The sequence below is a fragment of the Opisthocomus hoazin genome, chromosome 3, assembly GCF_030867145.1.
Source record: "Opisthocomus hoazin isolate bOpiHoa1 chromosome 3, bOpiHoa1.hap1, whole genome shotgun sequence".
Taxonomy (NCBI): domain Eukaryota; kingdom Metazoa; phylum Chordata; class Aves; order Opisthocomiformes; family Opisthocomidae; genus Opisthocomus; species Opisthocomus hoazin.
The window spans coordinates 94755066-94780075 of NC_134416.1; the positions used below are offsets into that span (position 1 = coordinate 94755066).

The 25010-nt window shown below is 42.9% G+C and overlaps 1 protein-coding gene across 1 annotated transcript in view; it reads left to right on the forward strand.

Annotated features, from left to right (window-relative positions):
• The window catches only part of ANKRD33B (ankyrin repeat domain 33B), a 51101-nt gene that overhangs the window by 17591 nt on the left and 8500 nt on the right, over positions 1 to 25010 (forward strand). Inside the window, exons 2-3 of the mRNA XM_075415316.1 lie at positions 17259 to 17388; positions 24487 to 24627. Coding sequence (XP_075271431.1) covers positions 17259 to 17388; positions 24487 to 24627 — 271 coding nt within the window. The remainder of the gene's footprint in view (positions 1 to 17258; positions 17389 to 24486; positions 24628 to 25010) is intronic.

Genomic DNA, 25010 nt, shown 5'->3' on the forward strand with positions numbered 1-25010 from the left:
ACTACCCTGTGCTTATTCAATGATTGGAGAGTTTCCTTCTCTATCATGCTCTTCATAATTATGAAATAGAATAATTGCACAAATATTAGTGCAATATTCTTTGCAGTATTTTTCAAGGTAAATGTGTTTCTTTTCTCCCATCTCTTAGGAAAGTCCTGTGCTTTGGAGTTGGGAACCACAAAAATGAAGAAAATTGTGTTTACAGGTTATGTCTATACTATTAGAATGGACAAGTGTCTCTAAGCAACCAAGTCCATTTCAAACAATGGTCTTCATTTACGATACAGCAGTTTCTGCAGTTGTCCGTGTACCTTTGTTCATGCCTTCAGTAAAAGTACAATTCCAGTTTTCTGAGCTTGCCAGCCTTTTTGCTTAGATGGAGCTTTCTAATAGTGTCAGGTCAACCATGGCAACTTGTGTGGCCTAATGCCGTACGGAGCTGATGGGAAGTATCCTCCTGTAACAGAAAAACTGAAAATCCTGGAAAGCAACATAGACAGCTAATGGACATGCAGGCCTGTTTGCTAATTCCTAATTTTTTCAAGATATGGATAATACGGCTGTGGCTAAATGCTTAGTTACATGAAAGTGCTAGTCCAATAATTGCTATGATGTTTGGCCAGCATTGAATGCAACAAGGTATAGTCTTTTTGTGAACAGTAATAGCTGCCACAAACTGGCATGGAATGTGTCAGGTAGCTAATACTGACATGGAATGTGTCAGGTATCCTTTTATTTTATATAAAGGTATTTATTTACTAATATTCAGCTGAAGAGATTAGAGAGCTTTTGTGATGAGTCTTGGGCATAAGAACAGGTTTATTTTCTTTTACAAGCTGTATGGCTTGCAGCCAGTTAAACAAAAAAATTCCTATTTTTAGGATTTAGTTTCCAAATGTACATTGAAAATTCCCTATGAAGCAGTTATCTTTTTTTTCTCCAGGGGCCTGGAGCATCATTCAAAGGTCCTTTAGTATGTTCAGATACTGCCCTCATTAGTGAGCTTGTATCAACAAAAATGCCACCCTGCAGTCAAGCAATGTGTTGGAGTACCGAAAGACTTAGTGCCAGACTGTTGCAATTCTTCAGCTGCTGTGGGGCATGGAGACATGTCAAACTCACTGCAAACAGCTCTGAAAACCTCCATCAGATGTGTTTGATACATCCTGCTTTTTTTGTAGCATGTTTCTTTTCAGCAAAAGGTGTTTTAAATGTCTGCTATTTCTCTCATTGACAGAGGTCATTAAAATAAAAAGTAGATTGCTTATATGAATTCCTAGAGTCCTGACTCAAGAGAAGCTGTTTTGCAGTTTACCCAAATATTATCCAATTTTATGAGGTAGAAGAAGATGGGTTTCTGGATTGTTTCACTGAAACTGTTCTGTAAAGTGGATATATTGTGTTACTGAGTTAGCAGCTTTTTTACAAAGGCACGTAGTCTCTAGTAATTCCAGACATTTTGAATATAAATGTGAAATTACTCCTCTGTCTTTTTTTCAGATATTTATTTCTATCTTCTTTACTTCAAATTCAACAATATTTTAATGTTCAATCCCTCCCTACATTTCCTTATTACTTAGACAAATGGGGCGTATTCATTGGAAGATGAGATTCTTAGATCCAAACACAGAGGCAGAAATGCCTTCCTGCCTGTATTGCACAGAGCTAGACGCTCAGCTGAGATAAACTGGGTGGTCACAGCCTCCACAGAAGAGGAAGGACTGCACCTCAGCTCTTGCCACTACGTAATGGCATTCTGAGTGTGTGCTGCATTTGCTTATTAAACCCAAGCTGCAGTACTGTAGTTGACTGGAGACAGATACAGTGCTGATGCTACTGTCTCTCACCTGGATGTTCTAAATATGATTTTCAGCTTTTCTGAACTGTCTGATCATACACTGATACCTGTTACAGCTCCAGTGGATGAAAAATCCTTATTTAGCTGATTGAGATAGTAGTAGAGAGAAATTTAAAATGGGAATGCACACTTTAAAAAAAAAAATTGCTTTAGAACTGTCTTCTTCAGGATTTTTAAAAAAGTTGAATCTAGAAAAAATAGCAAGCCACCAGAGGAAAAAGGGCCCCCTCTGAACAGATTAATTCAATGCCACAGTGAGTGTTTTCTCAAAGAAAAATCAGCCTGGCCTCTTGCAGATAAGCGTCATTGTGGCTGAGCCCATTCCCTAAATACAATGCTAAATTAATGTGAGGCTGCTTGCTAGGACTTGCAAGCCAGTAGCAGCAGTGTTCCTGATACAGCAAAGTGCTATTCTCTGATCTTTCAAAAATGTAATTCTGCCTTTTGTTAAAACGGATGCACTTTTCACATGGTGATGCTAAACCTGCTGGACGGAACCATTCCTTAATGGCACGTCTGAGGCACACTGGATATCCTCTCCGATGGCTGTATACAGCCTAGCAGTTACTTTATTCCTAAAATAGACAGGACTGTAGTTTGATGTTTTTATAGCAGGAGCTAGTTCTTGCTCTCTAACCAGCCATGAACCTTACAGGGTCTTCAGCACTTGTAGGTGTCAGTCACAAAAGCGCAACCGTCTTTGCCCTTGTCCAAAGCGTGTTTACATAAAAACTAGAAACGTCTATCTGAAACATAATCCACATGTTCTGCTGTAACTTAAAATGTGATCATACTCATCAGTGTTTCTAACAGTTATAAAACATGAGAAACTTGGGCATAAAATTTACACTCTTAGTATTAGCAATGCTAGTTCACTGTGCATTACTTGAAAACTGCGTACTTTGTTTGAAGGTAGCGTTTTCACCCAGATCTGAAAATCTCCAGTGTTCAGAGAGTGTGAATTTACCAAGGCAGTGTTTACCCAATGACAGTTAGTAATCTGTCTCTGTGGAGACCCACTTTTCAGGGCAATTTCTGGAGCGCTAGTAATTAGCGAAAGAGTCAGGAACCACAGCACTTTCCTCCGAGTTTGACAAGCCTGAATCGAGGGAGTAATACTTACAAAAATCCAGGTTTTTGCCCCCATCGTGGTCGTCTGTGATATTCCACAGTAGCTGCATTGCATGGTGCTGTGGGATTACAGGATTGCGATCCTTTAGGATCACGAGGGTTGACACTAATCCATACATACGAAAATCCACTTTAGGTCTCTGAGTGAAAAATAGACACCTCCCATCAGTTCACCACAGATGCGTCTATGCTTAAAAAGTTCATTTATTTTCTAAGGAGAAGCAGGAGACATTTTTCTTACTTATGCTCAAAGAATTCTTTTGCCTTGTTGGAGCTGGGGAAAAACCAGGAAAGGGCATAACTGAGATGGAAGCCAGTCTAGGTAATACTAGATGCATATCCTAGATAAAGGAAGCTCTTTCATTGTGGAAAGCATAATAAGGGCTTTTGAGAGCATGGATGCTTTAACATCTGAAGAACCACTGCTACTTGTTCTCATTGATGATCATCTGAAGAGACAAGCTAGTGAGATCCCATCAGTGGGAGCTTTGCGTGATAGAGGTAGGATAATAACACCTGGAGAACCTTCTTCATGCCTACCAATAATATTTCAGCATGCATTTCTTCCTGAGTATCAGTATTTAGCTTGTGTTTTCATGAACAACTACTTATTGTTGTTACCATGTTATCCTCTTGGTTGAAAAGAGGATGCTGACTGTTGCTATGTGATAACACATCTAGAGTGAAGTACGTAAAGTGAATCCTGTAGGCTCGATACTAATAGATTTCTGTCATCTGAGAATCACTTGCCCTTCTGCTGTACAAGGGCAGCTGGTGGTCTCCACTCTTTTTGTTTTCACCAGTGTAGAAAGTTTACTGCAGTTTCCCACTCCATTCAGATCAGTCCCAGGATCAACAAGGCTTATTATTAGAAGACCCAAGATCAATAAGGAGGGTTATTGTTAGATCACAGAATCACAGAATCACAGAATCACAGAATGGTAGGGGTTGGAAGGGACCTCTGTGGGTCATCCAGTCCAACCCTCCTGCCGAAGCAGGGTCACCTACAGTAGGTTGTAGAGGACTAAGAGATGTGTTAGAGAAAAAGAAGCAAGGAGGCTCAAAAGCCGGAGCACAGGGGAGGATGGGAAGAAAAGACAATGAGGGTGTTACTTATCCATTGCTGTCATTATAAAACTTGCTGTCAAATGGCAGGCTAAGATGGAGACTGGGCTTTCATCGCTCTTACAGCTGCTTTAGATCAAAGGGTGAGGAAATAGGCTGGTACTTTTGTGTGTGGTATTACGGAGCATTGTGTGTAGCGTCCAGGCAGTCCCCCATCTCTGGTGTCCCAGGAAGGGTACGCAGCCGCTCTGCTTGGTGAGCACAGGACCTCTGCAAGGAAGAGCTTTCACCCTGATGGTTTTTTTTCTTGATCAAGTTGATTTTCTTTTGAGGAAATAGACCTTTTTTTTTTTTTTTTTTCCTCCCCAGTGGCAGATTAGCCGCTGATGGACAGACCTCTTCCTGGGCTCTTTCTTTACAAGGTTTGGGTCTGGTGCAATTCCACAACCGAGAGGCTCAGGGAAACACAAGCAAAACGAATTTACAAAAGTTGGAGGAAACGAACTGAAACTGCTTGGGAAGGTCTTTCCTGATACAGCTGCAGGAGTTCATTGCCACAAGAGGGTGCTTGCAAGCTCATCGCTGGCTGTGTCTCTTCAGAGAACTCCACAGTGAAAAGGCACTGGAGCCTTTGAAGTGTTGTTTATAGAAAAGACAAATTAGATGCAATGATAAATTATGACAGAGTAGAAGGTTGTACATTTATCTTTTAGCCAGTGTCAAATTGAAAGTTATTGCTTACAAAGATTTTGTGAGTCATTACTTTTGGAGAGGTCTCCTGAAAAAACCTGTGCATTCACTCTGTTTAGCCTCTTGCAACAGATCTAAGCTCAGTCAGCCTATGTCTGACAGAACATAACAGAAGGGAAAATGTATCTATTAAACGCGTAGAGAGGAGCTGAATCATATGCCTTAAAGCCAAGGGAAGTACTTTTGTCAAAGTTATGTCAGTGCACAAAATGCATTTCACAGGGCTTCTGAGTGCACTACAAAATATATTTTTAAAATGCTGCAAACTCTCCTTTTTATCTTAAATGTGTGTGAAGATACGTATGTATTTAAAGACCAGCAGAGAAGCTAACAGCTGTGTCTGTCAGGCTCAGGACTTGGAGTTCAGATCTAAAGTGGTTTCTGAACGTTCCCAAAGGTCTGAAGTGGTGAGAGAGTGCACTGGATACAAGTCACACCAGGTTTGAGTTATGCTGTTAGGTGATCCACCTTTGACTGTCCTTTTGTTTAGCTCTTAGGGGGTTTGGCTTTCTGAAAGAAAAAAAAAAATCAGTGATAGAATTGCTAGGAAGACTATTATTGTAACATCGGATTTGGAAGTAATCTGGCAATCAAGAGATGCTCCAAAATGTTTTCCATATAATTATTTCCACAAAAGGTACATTTTGATCCTTCTTACAAACTCGCTTTCTTTCAGTGGTTCCCAAACCCACTGCAGCTTTGCGCAGCAGTTGGCCGGAGCAGCAGGCGCTCCCGACCTCGTATACTCACAGGAGGAAGAAGTCAGCACTTCGCTGTTGTACATCTGTCACTAGCTGGAAACCCGTGTTCCGAGTAAAGCATAAGAACGTGCTGTTCATTTAAGGATCTGGAAATACATTATCCTTGTTCACAGGATGGTTCACGTCCCTTGGAAGCCTTGTGAGACGTTGTATAGCAAGCCAGTGAAAGACAAATAAATGAAATTAAAATCCACTCACCATTCGTTGGGGCAGGATCCTGACGTCGGTGGGAGTCTGTCACGTTGCCTCCCCCAGCCCTCTGCAGTTAATGCTTTGGATTGCTGGTGTTTAGCGCACCTTAAGGTGCAGACATGGGATTTGTGGTAGAAATGCCTTCTGGGTTTCCATCAGGATCCCCCCATTAAAGTTCAGTACATCATCTACATTGTTTTACGAAGGCAGACCTCTCATTTCTTTCATATAAATATCTCTTCCTTTTAAGCCAGAGAAGAGTGACCCACATCTAGCCTGGATCTTGAAAAACAGGCATAGCAAAAAGGGATGTATAAATTTGGCTGCTATGTATCATGTGTTATTACTGTCAACACTATCAAAACTTAGCACTAACATTTGACAGTATTAACACTGATTAGTATGTGCTATACAAACAGGAAAGCTAGGATTAGTAAGGCTGCATTATTTGTCAGGGATCATGACTACTTCGTAGTTGTATCCAACACGGCAGTCTAAATAAACTGAAAATATGAAAATTAACCTGATGAAAACCGTGTTCCTTATCCTACCGTCTACCCACAGTATTTTTGTCCTTTACAGTCAGGCACCCCCTAAGCAGAGCAGCGCACCTTTCCCCCAAAATGGTATCCTGGGCTGATTTCCCATATTATTGAATCCAGAGATATTGACCTTTTAACGTATGGAAAATGGCAATAAGCTTCACTAGGTGACCTGTCAGTTCATTTTAAGTATGTGTTATTTTAATTAAACAGTATTTCCTTAAAAATTCCTTACATATTACTTTTCTAAAACTATACCTTGTTTACTTCTGCTGTGACCAGATCCCTCACATACATTGCAAAGTTTAATTTTGGACTGACTGGACCACATCAAATGTCACTTCTTTTTTTTCGGTTGTGGGAAAATGATCCCAGTTTCCTCTCTTTCCATATAAGCTTCTTCATTCTGTGTATTGCTTTGCTGCACAACAGTCTGCTGTCGCTAACAAAGGCAGTTCTCCTTCCTGAGGAAACCTCAGACTGACGAGTACATTCCTAATACAGTCTTACCAGCTGTCACTGCAAAGTAATACATTATTTTAATAAAATTGATCTTGACATGAATGTGTATACCTGCTAACATCCTGAGCAATTATTTTTTACAATATACATGTATATTTCAGTGGAATTGCATTATGCTTCCTGACTCACGCGCCTCAGTGCTAAAACATGTCTGAGCCAGCTGTAGCTGCTACGAGCCCTTGTCCATGCGTTCAGGTCTTCAGTTCTTTGTTTCCAGCCGCTGTTCGGAGAAGAAGGAACAATCAAAGGCTTTGCATGTGACAACACAAGTCCGGTTGCTACTGTTCTAATAGAAGTATCACCAAGTGTCATCGGAACTGGCAGTGAAACAGCAGGCAGTGCAGCCCAGGCCCTGCAGCGCAATGGACACCGTGCCCCTCGGCAGATGCGCTTTTGCAGGGCTGTGTCCGCTGCTGGGTGTAACCCTGAGTGCCCTCCGCTGCTGCCCTCCTCCTGCAGCGAAAGAGGTGGGCGAGAGGGTGTGATGCAGCGAGGAGCAACACAGCCCGTTCCTCCGGCGTTGGGGAGAGGAGGTGCCGGCGAGCGCTGGCTGTTGGTCAGGCTACAGAGTCGGAAAGCGCCTTCTGCGCTTCAGCAGCCCCCCAGCCCCTTGGGCACGGCGTGGTCCGGGGTGGTGCGAGCGGGGTGGGAGGTGGCAGCAGATGCTGCGGGTAAGGGAGCGTGAGGGAGAAGCATCCTCCTGCGGCTCCCGGAGCATCGCTCGGGGACGGGGTGCGGTGAAGGGCTCCTCAGCAACCAGGTGTTGTCTCACCCGGGGTTTGCCTCACGGGGAGATGAGGAGAACTCCCCACAGAAGGGAGGAGAAAAAAGGATTGCTGTTTTTGGTGTAACGCTCCAGTTTTTCTCCCATCAGGCTTCCCATGGTTGCAGATGCAATCGTCTGACTCTTTGGTCATCCTCTCCCCACAGCTTCGGTGGAGGGAGCTGTGTCAAGAGGCAGCCAGAGGGCTGGCGCTGGGAGAGGAGGTCGGGCAGCGTGGGAGCTGGGGACGTGTTCCAGCCTCCTGTGGAACAGCGTGCAACCCCCAAGTCCCCATCAGCTCAAGGGTTTTGATTTCCTATTGAATTATTTGCTTTTATTATGTGGCTTGATATAAAAAAAAAATAGAGAAGGGTTAATTCCTCATAAGCATCTCTCAGTATTGCCATATGATAAAAGGATTTGTTTCCTGTATATCCCACCCGCTGGAATATCTCTGGCTACACGGCGTGTGTTTATTTGCCTTGTGTGTCCCTTATGGCCCTTGGCAGCAGCTTCCTGAGGATCCTGCCAGCTGCTCATGTCACCAGTGACACTGAAACCAATTCAGACAACGTACGTGTTAGTAAATAAGGAAAGTCACACGAATTTTGTTACCTTTTCCTCTTGTTTGATTTATTACACAAGTGGCACTGGTTTTCTTTGTTGTGTAATGAGAGCTTTTGCAGGCATAGTAAAATGAACTTCCCTGGGACTATTTTTAGAGGTGATCATGGAGATTTGGATTAGAATGGATTAAGTAAGGACTTTTGCAGAGATGATACATATACTAAGCTATACCTTTACTTAAAAGACATGTGGCCTGACTGATGCAAGACGTGTTTATGAAGTAAGTGAAGTGGAACACATCCCACCAAATGGAGGGGAAAAATGGTGCGTTATCATCTGCGTGTCCGCGGACTGGCCCGTGTTTTCAGCTAGTGGGGTGCGATTCACGCTGGGAAATGAATCTGCGAGCGCCTGTGATGCTGTGAAGTGAAGGTGGCGATTTTGTGCCTTCAGTATTCAGGCACTGGAAGGGGCAGTGCCATTTAAGCTTGCTTTTGCATAGAAGATTGTGCTTCGGGCTGCTGGGTTCCTCTGCAGAGGAGACAGAGTTTTGCGCGCCGCTGCTCCGTCCCTGCTTGAATACTCTTTTCGCACTTGTCTGATCACTTTCCCTGGCAAAATCAGCATCTCTCCCCTTGTCCCCCTCCAGGCACACAGGGTTTTGTCCAAGCAACAGTCAGACAAAATTAATTTAAATTCCCAATGCTTTTTGTGTCGCTTTCCCAATATAAATTTGTATGTGACTAGGCTGTTGCAGCCCTTTCTCTAAAAGGTCAGCCTAAATTATTTTGTGCAGATAATATTAAAGCTTACATGCCTGATGGATTTCTGTAGCACATAAACACCACTTTTCATGGGACTGATGACCTGAATAATTGACTGAGTCTAGTTGGAGGCTGGTGACAAGTGGTGTCCCTCAGGGGTCAGTACTGGGCCCAGTCTTGTTTAACTTCTTCATCAACGACCTGGATGAAGAGTTAGAATGTACCCTCAGCAAGTTTGCTGACGACACCAAACTGGGAGGTGTGGTAGATACACCGGAAGGCTGTGCTGCCATTCAGCGTGACCTGGATAGGCTGGAGAGCTGGGCAGAGAGGAACCTGATGAGGTTCAACAAGGGCAAGTGCAGGGTCCTGCACCTGGGGAGGAACAACCTCATGCACCAGTACAGGCTTGGGGTGGACCTGCTGGAGAGCAGCTCTGCGGAGAGGGACCTGGGTGTCCTGGTGGACGACAGGTTAACTATGAGCCAGCAGTGTGCCCTGGCTGCCAAGAAGGCCAATGGGATCCTGGGGTGCATCAAGAAGAGTGTGGCCAGCAGGACAAGGGAGGTTCTCCTTCCCCTCTACACTGCCCTGGTGAGGCCTCATCTGGAGTACTGTGTCCAGTTCTGGGCTCCCCAGTTCAAGAAGGATGAAGAGCTACTGGAGAGAGTCCAGCGGAGGGCTACAAGGATGGTGAGGGGACTGGAGCATCTCCCCTACGAGGAGAGGTTGAGGGAACTGGGCTTGTTCAGCCTGAAGAAGAGAAGGCTGCGAGGGGACCTTATAAATGCCTACAAATATCTGAAGGGTGGGTGTCAGGAGGATGGGGCCAAGCTCTTTTCAGTGGTGCCCAGTGACAGGACAAGGGGCAATGGGCACAAACTGAGGCACAGGAAGTTCCGTCTGAACATGAGGAGGAACTTCTTCCCTCTGAGGGTGACGGAGCACTGGAACAGGCTGCCCAGGGAGGTTGTGGAGTCTCCTTCTCTGGAGATATTCAAGACCCGCCTGGACAAGGTCCTGTGCAGCCTGCTGTAGGTGACCCTGCTTCGGCGGGGGGGTTGGACTAGATGACCCACAGAGGTCCCTTCCAACCCCTACTATTCTGTGATTCTGTGATTCTGTGATTCTGTGAATAATTACCCCATCTCAGTCATCGTTGATCTAATCAGCTAAACCAATTATAATATAAGCTCAAGCCATTTATGAAAGTTTCTCAGATTGCTTTATGCAGACTGGAAGGTTTTGTGCATTGTACACAGATCAGTTTATAGCGGATAGTGATGCTCAGCACTAAATTTTGTTCTTTTTTAATACAAAGTAAATTTATAATCTCTGTTAACCCAAGTTTCAGAGAGTTGCAGAGTTTTTAGTGGAGTTCAGAATTTCCCTCAAGTAATTTTGGGAGATTTATTTTGAAATACTTGACCTGGTTTGTTTTGGGTTTTTTTGCTTTGTATGTAAGTTATGTTATAGTGAGTGATAGTTATCTATAGTTCTGCTATAATAGTGAGTTATGTATAACACAAAATATTAATATATGAATTATTATTTTAGTAAATCAACAAGAAAAGGTTTAAGCACAACTTTGTATCCCTTTATGTTTTATTATTCTTCCACTTCTATTACTCATAATATTGTTTGTGTAATATGCTTTTCACTTAGACATAATTTTCATAGTTGTCCCTGCTTATGATTATGGATTACAATGAATCATTATCTCATTTAATTCAATTACGTGCAGTTTTAATCATTGCTGTTAAACCAACCTTGCAAAATTGTCATTAATGCTTACAGGTGTGTGCAAAGCAAACTGGACGGTTGTTTATCACTGTCATAGTTTAACCCGGCAGCTGGCAACTAAGCAGCAGACAGCCGCTCACTTACCTCTCCTCTTCCCCACAGCGGGATGGGGACGAGAAATGGACAAAAGGGGAAACTCATGGGTCGAGATAAAGACAGTTTGATAAGACAACAGAGGAAATACTACTACTACTACTACTACTGCTGCTGATAATAATAATGATAATATGAATGTGCAAAACAAGCTATATACAGTACAGTTTTTCTCACCACATGATGACCGATTTGCAGCCAGTCTCTGAGCAGCGATAGCGGAACCTGGAAAATTGTGAATTTTGTGAATTTTGCAAAACTCCCCAAAAAGACTGGTCTCCTGGAAAAGTTTGAACTCCCATCCAAGAGACAATTTGAATTCATGGCAAAGAGAAGAGCTGATTCCTGCCCCCCGGCCAACCCCCGTTCATAAACTGAGCCTGACGTCTACGGCACGGAATATTTCTTCTGGCCAGCTTGGCTGTCTGTCTGACTGTGCTCCCTCCCAGCTCCTGCACGCCTGCTCATCAGTCGAATATGGGAAACTGGAAAAAGTCCTTGATTTCATAGCAACAACTGAAAGCATCAGTGTTATCAACATTCTTCTCATACTAAATCCAAAACAGCAGCTACTGGGAGGAAAATGACCTCCATCCCAGCCGAAACCAGGGCAATCACGATGCTTATGAAAAGCAATAGGTAATGTCAGTTTAGTCTTTTGCCAGACCTATTTGTGTCTGGGATAACAGACGAAAAGCTACAATAAGCTGTTTATGTTCTGAGCGTCTTGGTGGAAAATAAGTTGCCTGAAGAGATTTTTTTAAAAGCTAAAATTATTGCGTGCTGTATGTGATTTGCTCTGCTGTTCAGCTTGAGTTCATTATTGATCCTCTAGTATTTTTTGTGATCTCTATTATCTGTAATGATCTAGTATACAACTAGCCTTGCATCCATAATTTTGTTGTAACATCTGAGTTATAAAATCGTCTCCTGAGATATCCATGACCTCACTTAATCAGACACATTGTTATGTCATTAGCCAACACAGCTGAGCAAAGCAGAGTGTGTTTTTATAGTGGCAGCAGTATTCCAGTCTTACATGAAATCAAAGACACATGAAGAAATATCAGTCTAAAAGGAATCAAAATCTTCCCGAGACTATTTCATTCTATTTCAAACATGCACATTTCAAGTTTATGCTTTTCTAGGAAATTTTAATACAATATTTTTAGTCTGATTACAGAATAGCACTATGAAACTCGTACAATTCATAAACATTGCTTGAGGAAGGTGTTGCAACATCTGATTAACTGCAGGTAGTCCCAGGCCTGAAATGTCCATATATGTACTCTGGGATGAAATGAAGAAAATTAGTTAGACTTTATTTAGTATATGTAGAAAACAAGTGATTTATCCCAGACTGACTGTTTTGTCATGTATTCTAAATAAAGCGTTGTTAATTTTGCTCTGTCACTTCAAAACAAAGGAGGAATCTTTCAAAACTGTGCTAGTTATATAAAAATATGTCTTATACTATAGAAGAACTATGGGGAAGCTCTGTGAAATGCCAAATATTCCACAGAGGAAAGACAGCCCTCAACACCTGGCAGTATTATGGCTTCTACTTGGAAAAAAACTGTTACTGAACTGAATTTCAGCCCCCCTTATGTGGAAAATTTAGGAGTAAATGTTAATGTAGCTGATGTGATGGATGACTCCTGCTTTCTTATTTGTCACGCAGTCTGTATGTGGTATTTGAAAAATGAAATCGAATCTGTTGCAAACCTCAGAGAAGCCAGCCACCCCGTTCTCCTGTAATGAAGAAATCCATTTTCCTAGAGTCCAAAGGCATCAATGTTGTTTCATGTTCAAGGTCTCTTCTGCACAGAGGATCAAAGCAGATTTTTGGGCCTGTTCGGTTTCATTGGTCTGGGAGAACGATGGGCAGCGACCCTGGCTGCCGACCGGGAGAGAGCAAGTCTTGGCTAACAAAACAGTACTTGAAAAGCAGGGATGCTGTGCTTGCATGCTGTGACAGATGTACAGTTATTCCTTCTAATAATTGATTATTATCATATATTAATGTGAATAGTCTGAGTTTTTGTCATGGATTGACATAGGTGGTGACTGAGGACATATGAAGAGAGGGAAAAGGATGCTGTCGAGGGAGAAATGTTGAAGTCTTAGAGAGAGGACAGACATTTAAGAATTATCAATCTTCCTTCTCCTAAAGCTTTCACATGTAGTGAATATGTCTGAGAATGGATCTTACTGACAAAATAATAGTAAAATTCAATTTTAAAAATACATTTTTTTTCCATGTACACTGACAACTTCATAATTGCACCATGACCCTTCATATGAAGAGCAGAATAGTTGATGCCTTTGCAGAACACTAATGAGATAAAGTGTCGTCTCTTTTCTGAGGATAACCAGATTACTCAGGTTCAGACTTTTCTAGCTAAAATTCATTTATACTGCTTTGTTTTTATCGTTTGAAAAAACATTGAGCTCACAGCTGTATTTTCCTGCAGACGGCTGTGATACAGACTACTGCTTTACAAATTACTTCAAAAGGCAGTTTGCCGAAAACAATTTTATATCAGTTATATTTATTAATTGAGATTGCTGAAAGAGTTTGCAATATATTATGGCTGTGGATAATAGTATTTGTTGGTATATGAAGTTAAAGATTCCAGACTAACAACTCATGTTGCGATTGATTTATTGTGCTTCCTGGCTGATCCACTTGTACTAACTTTCAGCAAGCAGAATACAGACAGGGCCAGAAATTAATGCAAAGAGAAAAAAAAAGGAAAAAAAAAACCCCACAGCCTGAAACCATAAATTATCATGGTATGATTGAACCAGGATTTGAGCAACAACTGTCAAGTCCAAGGGTTTATTGCAATTTTCATTGTAAAACTGTAGCCTCCTGCACCTCATTTCAGTATCTGATGCATCTGGAAGAGTTCTGCAAAGGAAAGCCATCCCTCGGCAAGCGGTCTGTCTCACCCACCTCCCTCTGAAACACATAGCCGGGGAGGGGAACCGGAGAGCACTTGCATCAGCCTCACAGCCCGGGACGGTGCTGGGAACCATATGGCGGTGAAGCAACTTGTTTTCATGTCCTCATGTGAGCGGTCGTTTTGCTTCTCGGCCAGGGAGTGCTGGGCGTGCTCCGTCGAACACCAGGTTCTCACGCACTTACCTGACCCACTTCGGATTCATACAACTGTCCTTCAAAATTGATTCTCCATGCTTCTGCATCGTGTAATCCCTCAGAAAGCTCCTACTTGTCGTTGCCTTTCCTTAATCCTTTGATAGCATCTTTGGAAAATAAACTTCAGAAAATGTTGATAGCTAAGTAATCATTATGGTTTGTAAACTCAGAATGGTGAATGAGGGTGATTGATTTTGAGATCATTTGTGTCTCATGTCTGCTGAAATCAGAACGTCAGTGTGTGTTAGCTGTGTTAGATCCTATCTGATGGAGGTACAGACTAAAAGTAGGACAAAAGTCCCTAAATACTGTAATGCAAAAGCCTCTCACAAGAAAGAGCTAATGTTTGTTGTTCATATTGTTTGTTTTACTGTTCTACAGTTGGTTTTTTCTTTTAAAGAGAGCAAAAAAGGAACTTTTTTATTTTTTAAGCATCTAGTAAATATTTTTAGAACACAAAAATGTCCTGTGAAAATACACTATGAAAATATCCTTCAGATACTGAGTGAAACAGTTTTTTCCATTAGAAATGAAACTACTTTAAGTTATTCTTACGGCTTTTTGAAAATTGCACTCTTTGAAAAAATGCCAATTTTTTCAGTGAACAATAGGATCCCTTTCTTACTGTCAAGAATTTTAGGTCTCCAAATTATTGCATACTTAGTTTTCTGCTATGATCAGTAACTGCCATTTTAGTGAATGACTGGGTGATTTTTTAAATCTGCAGAGTTTTTTGAGTTGTAAAGACCTGTATCCTGAACATCAGGTGAAAAGTGAAATTATTGAAGAACTAAAATAGTACTCAAGTACTCCACTCAAGTGGAGACGGACACAATTTTTTTTAAAGTCAATAATGTTTACATTGTAGTAAAGCTTAGATTAATCTGAACAATCCCACCAGGAGAGTACATACGTTTTCGTGAATATTATTTCAGGTCATATATGTATATATCACAGAATCACAGAATCACAGAATAGTAGGGGTTGGAAGGGACCTCTGTGGGTCATCTAGTCCAACCCCCCGGCCGAAGCAGGGTCACCTACAGCAGGCTGCACAGGACCTTGTCCAGGCGGGTCTTGAATATCTCCAGAGAAGGAGACTCCACAACCTCCCTGGGCAGCCTGTTCCAGTGCTCCGTCACCCTCAGAGAGAAGAAGTTCCTCCTCATGTTCAGACGGAACTTCCTGTGCCTCAGTTTGTGCCCATTACCCCTTGTCCTGTCACTGGGCACCACTGAAAAGAGCTTGGCCCCATCCTCCTGACACCCACCCTTCAGATATTTGTAGGCATTTATAAGGTCCCCTCGCAGCCTTCTCTTCTTCAGGCTGAACAAGCCCAGTTCCCTCAACCTCTCCTCGTAGGGGAGATGTTCCAGTCCCCTCACCATCCTTGTAGCCCTCCGCTGGACTCTCTCCAGTAGCTCTTCATCCTTCTTGAACTGGGGAGCCCAGAACTGGACACAGTACTCCAGATGAGGCCTCACCAGGGTAGTGTAGAGGGGAAGGAGAACCTCCCTCGTCCTGCTGGCCACACTCTTCTTGATGCACCCCAGGATCCCATTGGCCTTCTTGGCAGCCAGGGCACACTGCTGGCTCATAGTTAACCTGTCGTCCACCAGGACACCCAGGTCCCTCTCCGCAGAGCTGCTCTCCAGCAGGTCCACCCCAAGCCTGTACTGGTGCACGGGGTTATATAAAAAGCCATATATAAATTATATATATATATATATATATATATAATTTATAATGTAGTTATTGATGAGCCATATATATGGCTTTAAGCAGAATCCTCTGTACAATTTCAATAGAATGGTTTGAAGTACTGCAGGTTCTTCACAAGGAAATGGGGATGGTCTCTATAAAGCAGTGATGGGTGTTGCTTCATACTGAGGAAAAGAGTGAATTGAAAATAAAAGGAATCAGAGAAATACTTTTATTGAAAGATGTAATTGAGAAATACCCTACATATCTTGTGAGCATCCCAAAGAGTTGGCATTGCCTCTGTATCTTAATGAAGCTGTTTGACACCTAAGCCAAAAGTGCTATCCAGAATAACAATGAAACAGGGCACTGAAATATTAACTAACTGGTTATAATGACGATAAATCAGAAGCCACAGTTGTCATTTGGTGAATATCTCTGTCTCGGTAGTGTGCATGGGGAAAAGAAATAAAGAGAATGTTTAGGCAAGAACTGCTTAGAAAAATGATGGAGGAGTCAGGGCGGGCCATTCAGTTTTCATAACCGAGTTCTCCTTCTTGCTGGCGTTTTGTGGTTATGAACTTGCAGCATGGCTGCGTGAGTGCGTTCTGGGCAGGCAGGGTTAGCTGGGAGGTTGAGATTTCTGTCTCTGCCCTTATCTGTTCCAATAGTCAGATACTGATGCTGAGCTGAAGAAAACCGAGTCAGGCACTGGCAGTGATGAGGGAGCGCAGGGAGCACTGATCCATCTGCCCCTGCCCTCCTCTGCGCCCCTCAGCCCCGTGCAGGTGAACACCGGGCTGCCCGAGTCGTCCTGGAGACCACAGATGATGGTTTTACTGGTAGTGGTCAAGCGAGCAGCCAGGATTAAGTACTGTTCGTTCCATTTAATTAATGACAAGTGTATTTTGTGGTGTTTTAGGGAAGCTGTCAGTTTGCCGCTGTGGAGTGAAATGCTATCTGGTACCAAGGAGAGTTAGAAGGTTTATGTCGTGGCTTGGCTTCCTTCTGGAAGTTTTACAGCTTCCAGCTGTCATAAAGCACATTAAACAGGAACTCGAAAAGCAATTTTATTTTATTTATGCTTATAAAAAAAGTTCTAATGGGAAACCTGAAGTATTTAAAGATAGCAGCAGGCAGGATGAACACAACTCCTGCTTATCACTTCCCCTTCAGAGAACAAGTAGTTGCCTTTCAGAGAATTAAAATACAGAGCAGGTCCAGTCCATCTTACCTGCCAGCTGCATTTTATTATACAATAAAATCTGATTTATTCTCATTTGGATATAGAGTATATAGCCATATAAGCATAAGCCATTTATAAACAGTTACTCTCCAAGTAGCATAATATAATGCGTACTCTCTTAGGAATTTCTGAGGAACACCAAACGTTACTCGCCAAAGAGCAGAGATAAAAAGCAGTGTTTTGGATCTGAACATTGTGCCTGGAGCTAATCACTAGTTTTGTTGACACCTTTTCAGTTCTTTCGTCTGAAAAAAAAAAAAGAGCAGACTAGTATGCTTCCTCAGTGAACTTTTCTGAGTCTGGTAAACCTAACTCTCTCTTTATGTTTTACTTACAGAATGGTCTTATCGTTGCCTGTTACCAAGGTTATGTGGATATTGTAATAGCCTTAGCACAATGCCCTCACCTTGATGTGAACTGGCAGGACAACGAAGGGAACACGGCTCTAATTACAGCTGCACAGGCAGGTAAGGCTTTTTGTTTCACCTCTTACATACTGGGTTTTAGGAGGAGTGTGTGTTGTGGCTCTTATTTTTAGGATTTATTCAAAGCCCTAGAAAAAATCAGTTTGCATAAAATAATCCTGGCCAAGCCCACACCCAAGTAAGTTTGTCATGATTTTCTTTGAATTGATGATCTATGGTAATATTTATCTAATGGATTAAGACAGAAAAAGCTATACATTTCTAGTAGATGCCATTAACTATTTTAACTTAAAAATAAACAAAATCTTGCTCCAGGTGTGGAGTACTATACTGCTTTGTTCCTTTAAGCCTATTTTCCTATGTTTGCTCTGGCAAGCAACCAGTCAACATTGTGGTCATGTAACGTGCTGTATTAGTGCTGATAGCATCTCTCTTCTCATGCTTGTTGCACCTACCTCAGCGGGTCTGTAGTTATTGATGACTGTAGGAAAATGTATCATCATTAAGAAATACCTTAGCTGCTAAGATATTCTTCAACCACTCCATTGTTAAAAGAAAAAAAAACCCTATTTACATAGCCTCAGCAGGGTTCGGTGTTTGCCAATGCTGCTTTTGTAACAGACTGATTGTATGACATCAAACATGTTAATCCTGATGCAAACTGGAGTGAGAGCAGAGCTTATCCCCAGGTTTTCCTTTACCCCACCCAGCTTCGTAATATTCCATGAACAAGTGTTACAGATCACATAAATATAAGAGATTTTCCCAAAATAGTTGCTAGTTTCAAGTCTACAGTCAAAAAGCAATCAGTCCATTATTTCTGTTAAAATTGAAACACTGTGCTTTAACCTTTAAGGGAAGCTGTAGTTTTGTCTGACAAGTGTTAACAAAGTGCTAAAGCATGTAAATCAGTAAAAACTTGACCAAGGAGGCCATCACTTTGTAGGCTAAAAGCTGTTCTAGGGGCTGCCTGGCTCTGCATCCATGGTTTCCTTTGCATCCCTCAAGCGTGCTCCTCAAAGGCAATCACTTGACAAAGGAATGCATACCTGGTCTTCATCATGTCTTCTCACTGATGAAGAACTTGCCGTGTTCGTGGGAGTTCATGGGGCATAGTATTCCCTCCCACACCCTGGCTGGCTGGAGGAAACAGATTTCCATCAGGCAATGTCAATGGACATTACAAGCCATACCTAAAGATCGAAGCAGTTCAGTTTTGATATTAATTTAGTAATATTGCCACTAGACATTTCCAGGCAATACCAAACTTTGCTTTGTGTTCTACCAAAAAGTGAACTCTGCTAAAGAAGTCACTGTAAGATAGGTCTTGAACCCTGGAAGAAAGATTGCGACCACAGCAGTCATGTCCATAGCAAAGTCAGGACTATAGTAGCTTTCCTAAATAAAATGGAGAAGTCTCAAAAACTCTAATCTGCTTTTATTTATCTGCCCTAATATAAATTTGGACTATAAAAGGTTTAACACTGACTCCTTCTTGACGTTTATAACTCATGATAATGAGCTCAGAATTAATCCAGAGGGCTGACGTTGACTTGACACTCTGCCAGCTCTTGCCATTGATCCCCAAAGCAACTGGAAATGACTGCAGTCAGCAAAGTTTGTACAAACTCCTAACAACTTGGATGTTTTCCCCTGCCTATGATAATCCTGAGCTACAGTGTTGACACTGGTTATTTTATTCATTATCACAAGATGCTACTGTACGGTTAATAGAGATTACTGTGAGGTTAGCATTGCAACCAGAGGAGCTACAATGCAATAGATGCTGCTTAATTATTGCTGAATGTTAAGCAGTAACATTGAGCAGTGTATTATAAAGAACCGAAAGCAAAGATTATGACAGGTTTTCTTTAGTAGAGGATTTATTTGTTGGTTTTTTTAACTTCAGGCCATGGAAATAATATTTTTGCTAAATAAATTATTCTGAGAGATCGCTGTTATTTATGCTGAAAGCATGTTTTTGCATGTGGAAAGTCTAATAGCAAATCCACATGACTTCAGTTAATTGTAAGGCAATACCAGAAGGTTTCAGAAGGTGCTGTCATTTTTGCTATGACCGGCTGACCGTCATGTATGGCCAGACCTCAAAGAGGAGCTGGATGGGAAAGAGACTGTGGTCCTGTGGGATCATTCCGTGTGTTTCAGAGGCTGCGTCTATAACACGAGGTACAAAGGGAGATGACAGGGAGGCCTCTTCGCTTTTGCTACTGGAGTTTAAAATCCACACTTGCCTGTGACGTTTCATGACTGCCTGGATATGATGCTCAAATCTGAGCATCATCTTGAATTAAAGAGAATTATCTTAAAGACCAGCTAGAGTGTCAGAAAATAAGTGAATTCAGTTCCTCTTATTGCTTTTGATAATTTAAGATTCTCATCCTTCAAAGAAAGTATCTAAAGCTGAAGTGTTTTGCATGGGCTGACCTGAGAAAGATAGGCTGGAGGGATCAGTGAAAAGTGGCACTTTCTTAATAAGCTTACTAGTGTAGAAAATAAACACGAAGTGCTCTGCTTAGTGTGTAAATTTCAGGTTTGAAAATTGGTCTGTTCACTTGCTCTCACAGTTATGGGATCCCTGCTCAAAGACAGCTTGCCTTCCAAAACTGTAAATTTGTTCCAGCCTGCAGCAGGTGGTGCCCAGAGATGGTGGTGATGCTGCTGAAGCAGAAGCAAAATCAGTAAACATCAGTACAAAGACAATGCAGAAAAAATGGGAGAATGATGCAAACAACAGATTGAAACAACAAGTGGAGAGAAAGGAGAGTGGTTTCAACAAAAAGGAAAAGGGAGGAAAACAACATTAAAATTTTTTCCTCTGTTCTGCTGCTGCTGAGGACATAGCTACATCAGTGGCGGTGTATGGTAACAGGCATGCGCTGCTGTTCAGAAATAGTTGTATTTGCTCACAAAGGATAGATGTTTTGTGTTACAGGGACCAGTTTGGGGCAAGGTTGTAGAGCTGGGAACACAAAATCGTAAGTTATCCCAGTTTCTTGTTTATTAAGGGAGACGTGAGAACACAAACACCTAAAGCATGCAGAGGATGAAAGGCTCTGGGTGTCTTCGGTTCCATCAATCCATCAGAAGGCATTCACCACCCATACAGCAAACACAGGCATTTTGCAGGTACAATTCGAAACTGTGATGGTGTATGACAGAGCATCTTCCTCACTATGCAGCTTATCCTTCTGCCTGCATTACATAGATTATTAGACAATGTTGTCATCATTTGAGGCATTTGCTCTGTGGCAGCAGTTAAGTGAATTAAGGTATTACAGACATCTGTGCTGATCTCTAAATATGGCTCATAGGGCAAAGAAGTGTACCCTTAGCATGCCAGTTCTGGTAGAAGATAGATCTGGCTTACAAACAGCAAGAGCCTGGTACAAATTCAGTATCATGAAACTGGCTGAGGCCAGGCTAATTTATTTTAGAGCTGCATACAGCTTTCATAGCAGACTTTAAATCACGGAAGACTCACCTGGCTTACGATTTAGATACACGCTTCTAGTTTGCCCAGACTCAGGAGAACTGAAGCAAACTTTATGGCCTTAAATCAAAAGCATATGACAGGGTTTGAACAAAAACTTGGCAGCTCTGAGTTTTGCTTTGAATTGGATACATGTTTGAACTAGAAATTTTAAGCAAACCTCGGAGGACAGAAGCTCCTGCAGATTAAAACTGAAGTGGTTTTCAGGAATCCCTGAGACACAGAACTTCTGAGCATCACAAACCTCTTTAGTTTCTTTGTTATTTTATTGCTGGTATTTTTTCTGTCTCATTTGAGGCCATCTGTAGCCCCCTGGAGAGTTTTGGCTGAGCAAGGTCTTTCAAGACTGACTCTTAGGATCATCCCAGATTTGCAAAACATCTCTTACTGCAGCTATACTTTTGGCAAAAGGAAGAACATCTTTAGTAATGCAATAACAGCTGAACAATCTTCCAGCTTATTGTGTCTCCTTGTTTCAGTTCCTGTCTCTGGTTTCTGTGGTCAAAAAGCAGTATTTCAGTTGTTCCAAAACCACGAAGACGCACACTGTACATTAGCGAAGCAGAGCATGTTCTGCAGAGCAGTTTGGGCACAAAGATTCTGCTGGTAGTAACCGATACTCTGCTGGGATTTGATCTTATACCGTAAAGTCAGTGAAGCTGAAGCCTCTGCACTGAGTAAGCAGGTCCGGGTCACTTGATCCTGCCCTGAACCCAGTTCACTTTCGCTTTTTTTCAGCTTGTTGTGGTTTGCCATATCTTTGTATTTCACTTGCATCAGACTGCACGAGGTACAGGGAGCTTCTTATCTGTTTTTCTCTGACTCTGGCGTGGCTAAGCTGATCCGCACTATCTCTACATCTGCTCAGGTTTCAGGAGAGTTTCCAGTTATGTGGCAAGGCAGCAGAGTCCAGCAAATTCTAGGAGATAAAGAGAAGCACCTAGAAAACATCCTAAATTAATTGGTAAAGTTTTTCTTATCTTGCTTTCCAAAGTGAATGCAGGACTGTGTTGGTGCAAAGCGACTGCTGAAGAAACCTGCACCAGATGTGACACTATAGGCTTTTAAAATTGTCCTGTATGAATTACAATCTGCTTCAGTAACATTTCTAGATGAATTTGAATGACATGCATCACAGAATATTCAGCTGGACTGCTGAGTGAGATGAGAGAATATTTTTACAGCTCCTAGTAATTAAATTGTGATTGTTGCAGCTGCCTGCCAGAGTGCATTATTTTATAAAGCATCAAAGCATCATCAAATGAATGACAAGTGAAGGGAAAACTGTTTTAAATGAGTCATAATGGAACTAGATCACAGAATCACAGAATCACAGAATCACAGAATAGTAGGGGTTGGAAGGGACCTCTGTGGGTCATCTAGTCCAACCCCCCCGCCGAAGCAGGGTCACCTACAGCAGGCTGCACAGGACCTTGTCCAGGCGGGTCTTGAATATCTCCAGAGAAGGAGACTCCACAACCTCCCTGGGCAGCCTGTTCCAGTGCTCCGTCACCCTCAGAGGGAAGAAGTTCCTCCTCATGTTCAGACGGAACTTCCTGTGCCTCAGTTTGTGCCCATTGCCCCTTGTCCTGTCACTGGGCACCACTGAAAAGAGCTTGGCCCCATCCTCCTGACACCCACCCTTCAGATATTTGTAGGCATTTATAAGGTCCCCTCGCAGCCTTCTCTTCTTCAGGCTGAACAAGCCCAGTTCCCTCAACCTCTCCTCGTAGGGGAGATGCTCCAGTCCCCTCACCATCCTTGTAGCCCTCCGCTGGACTCTCTCCAGTAGCTCTTCATCCTTCTTGAACTGGGGAGCCCAGAACTGGACACAGTACTCCAGATGAGGCCTCACCAGGGCAGTGTAGAGGGGAAGGAGAACCTCCCTTGTCCTGCTGGCCACACTCTTCTTGATGCACCCCAGGATCCCATTGGCCTTCTTGGCAGCCAGGGCACACTGCTGGCTCATAGTTAACCTGTCATCCACCAGGACACCCAGGTCCCTCTCCGCAGAGCTGCTCTCCAGCAGGTCCACCCCAAGCCTGTACTGGTGCATGAGGTTGTTCCTCCCCAGGTGCAGGACCCTGCACTTGCCCTTGTTGAACCTCATCAGGTTCCTCTCTGCCCAGCTCTCCAGCCTATCCAGGTCACGCTGAATGGCAGCACAGCCTTCTGGTGTATCTACCACACCTCCCAGTTTGGTGTCGTCAGCAAACTTGCTGAGGGTACATTCTAACTCTTCATCCAGGTCGTTGATGAAGAAGTTAAACAAGACTGGGCCCAGTACTGACCCCTGAGGGACACCACTTGTCACCAGCCTCCAACTAGACTCAGCGCCGCTGATGACAACCCTCTGAGTTCTGCCATTCAGCCAGTTCTCTATCCACTTCACTGACCACTCATCCAGCCCACACTTCCTCAGCTTCCCCAGGAGGATATCATGGGAGACTGTGTCGAAAGCCTTGCTGAAGTCAAGGTAGATAACATCCACAGCTCTCCCTTCGTCTACCCAGCCAGTCATGTCATCGTAGAAAGCTATCAGATTGGTCAGGCATGATTTCCCCTTGGTGAATCCATGCTGACTACTCCTGATAACCTTCTTTTCTTCCACTTGCTTCATGATGGCCTCCAGGATAAGGTGCTCCATCACCTTTCCCGGGATGGAGGTGAGGCTGACCGGCCTGTAGTTCCCTGGGTCCTCCTTCTTGCCCTTTTTGAAGATTGGAGTGACATTGGCCTTTCTCCAGTCCTCGGGCACCTCTCCTGTCTTCCAGGACCTCTCAAAGATGATGGAGATACTCATCTTGTGCTGATGTCCCATTATAAAGACTCGATGTTTTAATTGGTCTTCCAGCCATTTAACCAGAGTTGTCTCCAACTGCTCAGTATGCCCTTGCTGACACCGGTTATCCTGGCGTACAAGGCACGTGAATGGCAACAGCAGTTGCCTGCAGAGACACAACGCAAGTCATTTATTTCACTAACAAAACTGAACATCAGCCCCATTTTCCCATTGCTGGAGAGCAGACAAGTGGCTTTACACTGTCAGGTGGAAAAATAAAAATGTGGGATTCTACGCAAAATATTTCTTTGTCGCATATCAGGCCTGGCATGGTTTGTTAGTGTTATTGGCTTAAACTACCACATGTAATCACTTTTAAATGAAGCATTATAATAGCGAGGCTCAAATTTACCAGGAGAGTGAAAAAGCTGAACCTTTGCAGTCATTTCACCCAGGTGATGGGTCTTCCTTCTGTAAGTTGTAGGAATTCCTGTTGCAGTGCTACTCACTGAGCTAAGAAACTGAAGCCCCTTGCAACCTCAGAGTGACCATCTCTGGTTTGCAGTTCTTCCGTTACCTTAAATTGACTTTCCAGAGAGGAGAGCAACTTGAGAAAAGGTGGGAACCCAGGTTCCCAGGCTTCTAGCCCAAACCTGGTCACAAGTCAGTGCCACTTAACCGTAAGCCTAATGACTGCAATGAGCGGAAGAGGATACGAAGAAAAGAGATCTTATTAGTTATCTGTGTTTTTCCAGTTATGAAACGTTCAGGAGTGATTTTTTGTTTAACTTTGAGACAGCACCTTCATTCTGTGACATGTTTTCTCTGCTTTTTCATTTCTTTAAAGGGCACATAACCATTACAAACTATTTGTTGAACTATTTTCCTGGGCTTGATATTGAGAAGAGGAATGTGTTTGGATTCACAGCACTGATGAAATCTGCAATGCAGGGCCGAACTGAATGCGTGAAGGCCTTGATGTTGGCAGGTATGCAAAGTACTTTGCTGCTTCTTCGTCATCTACCTGTACATACTAGACAGTCACGTGCAAACACCAAGAAGAAAATTGGCTGTTGGGGTGTTTGCTCTGAGAGGTGAGGTGCAGCCTTCCCTGGAAATGAGTATAGCTTTTAAATAAGGCATAGACAAGGTGCTGAAGCTGTGTGCTGCAGGTGCAGGAGTGCTCAGTTTGCCTGGGGAAACTCATCCAGGATCTCTCCAGGAGCTCTCAGGGTGAGATTCATTGTCTCCAAGAGAGTTTGGGGAGTGTGATCATCAAGATTTGTAGACAAGGCGTTAAAGAAGTTCATGCCACAGCTGGGAAGGACACACAGGTCCAGCTGCCATCTCTTTGGGTGTGATGGTGCAAGG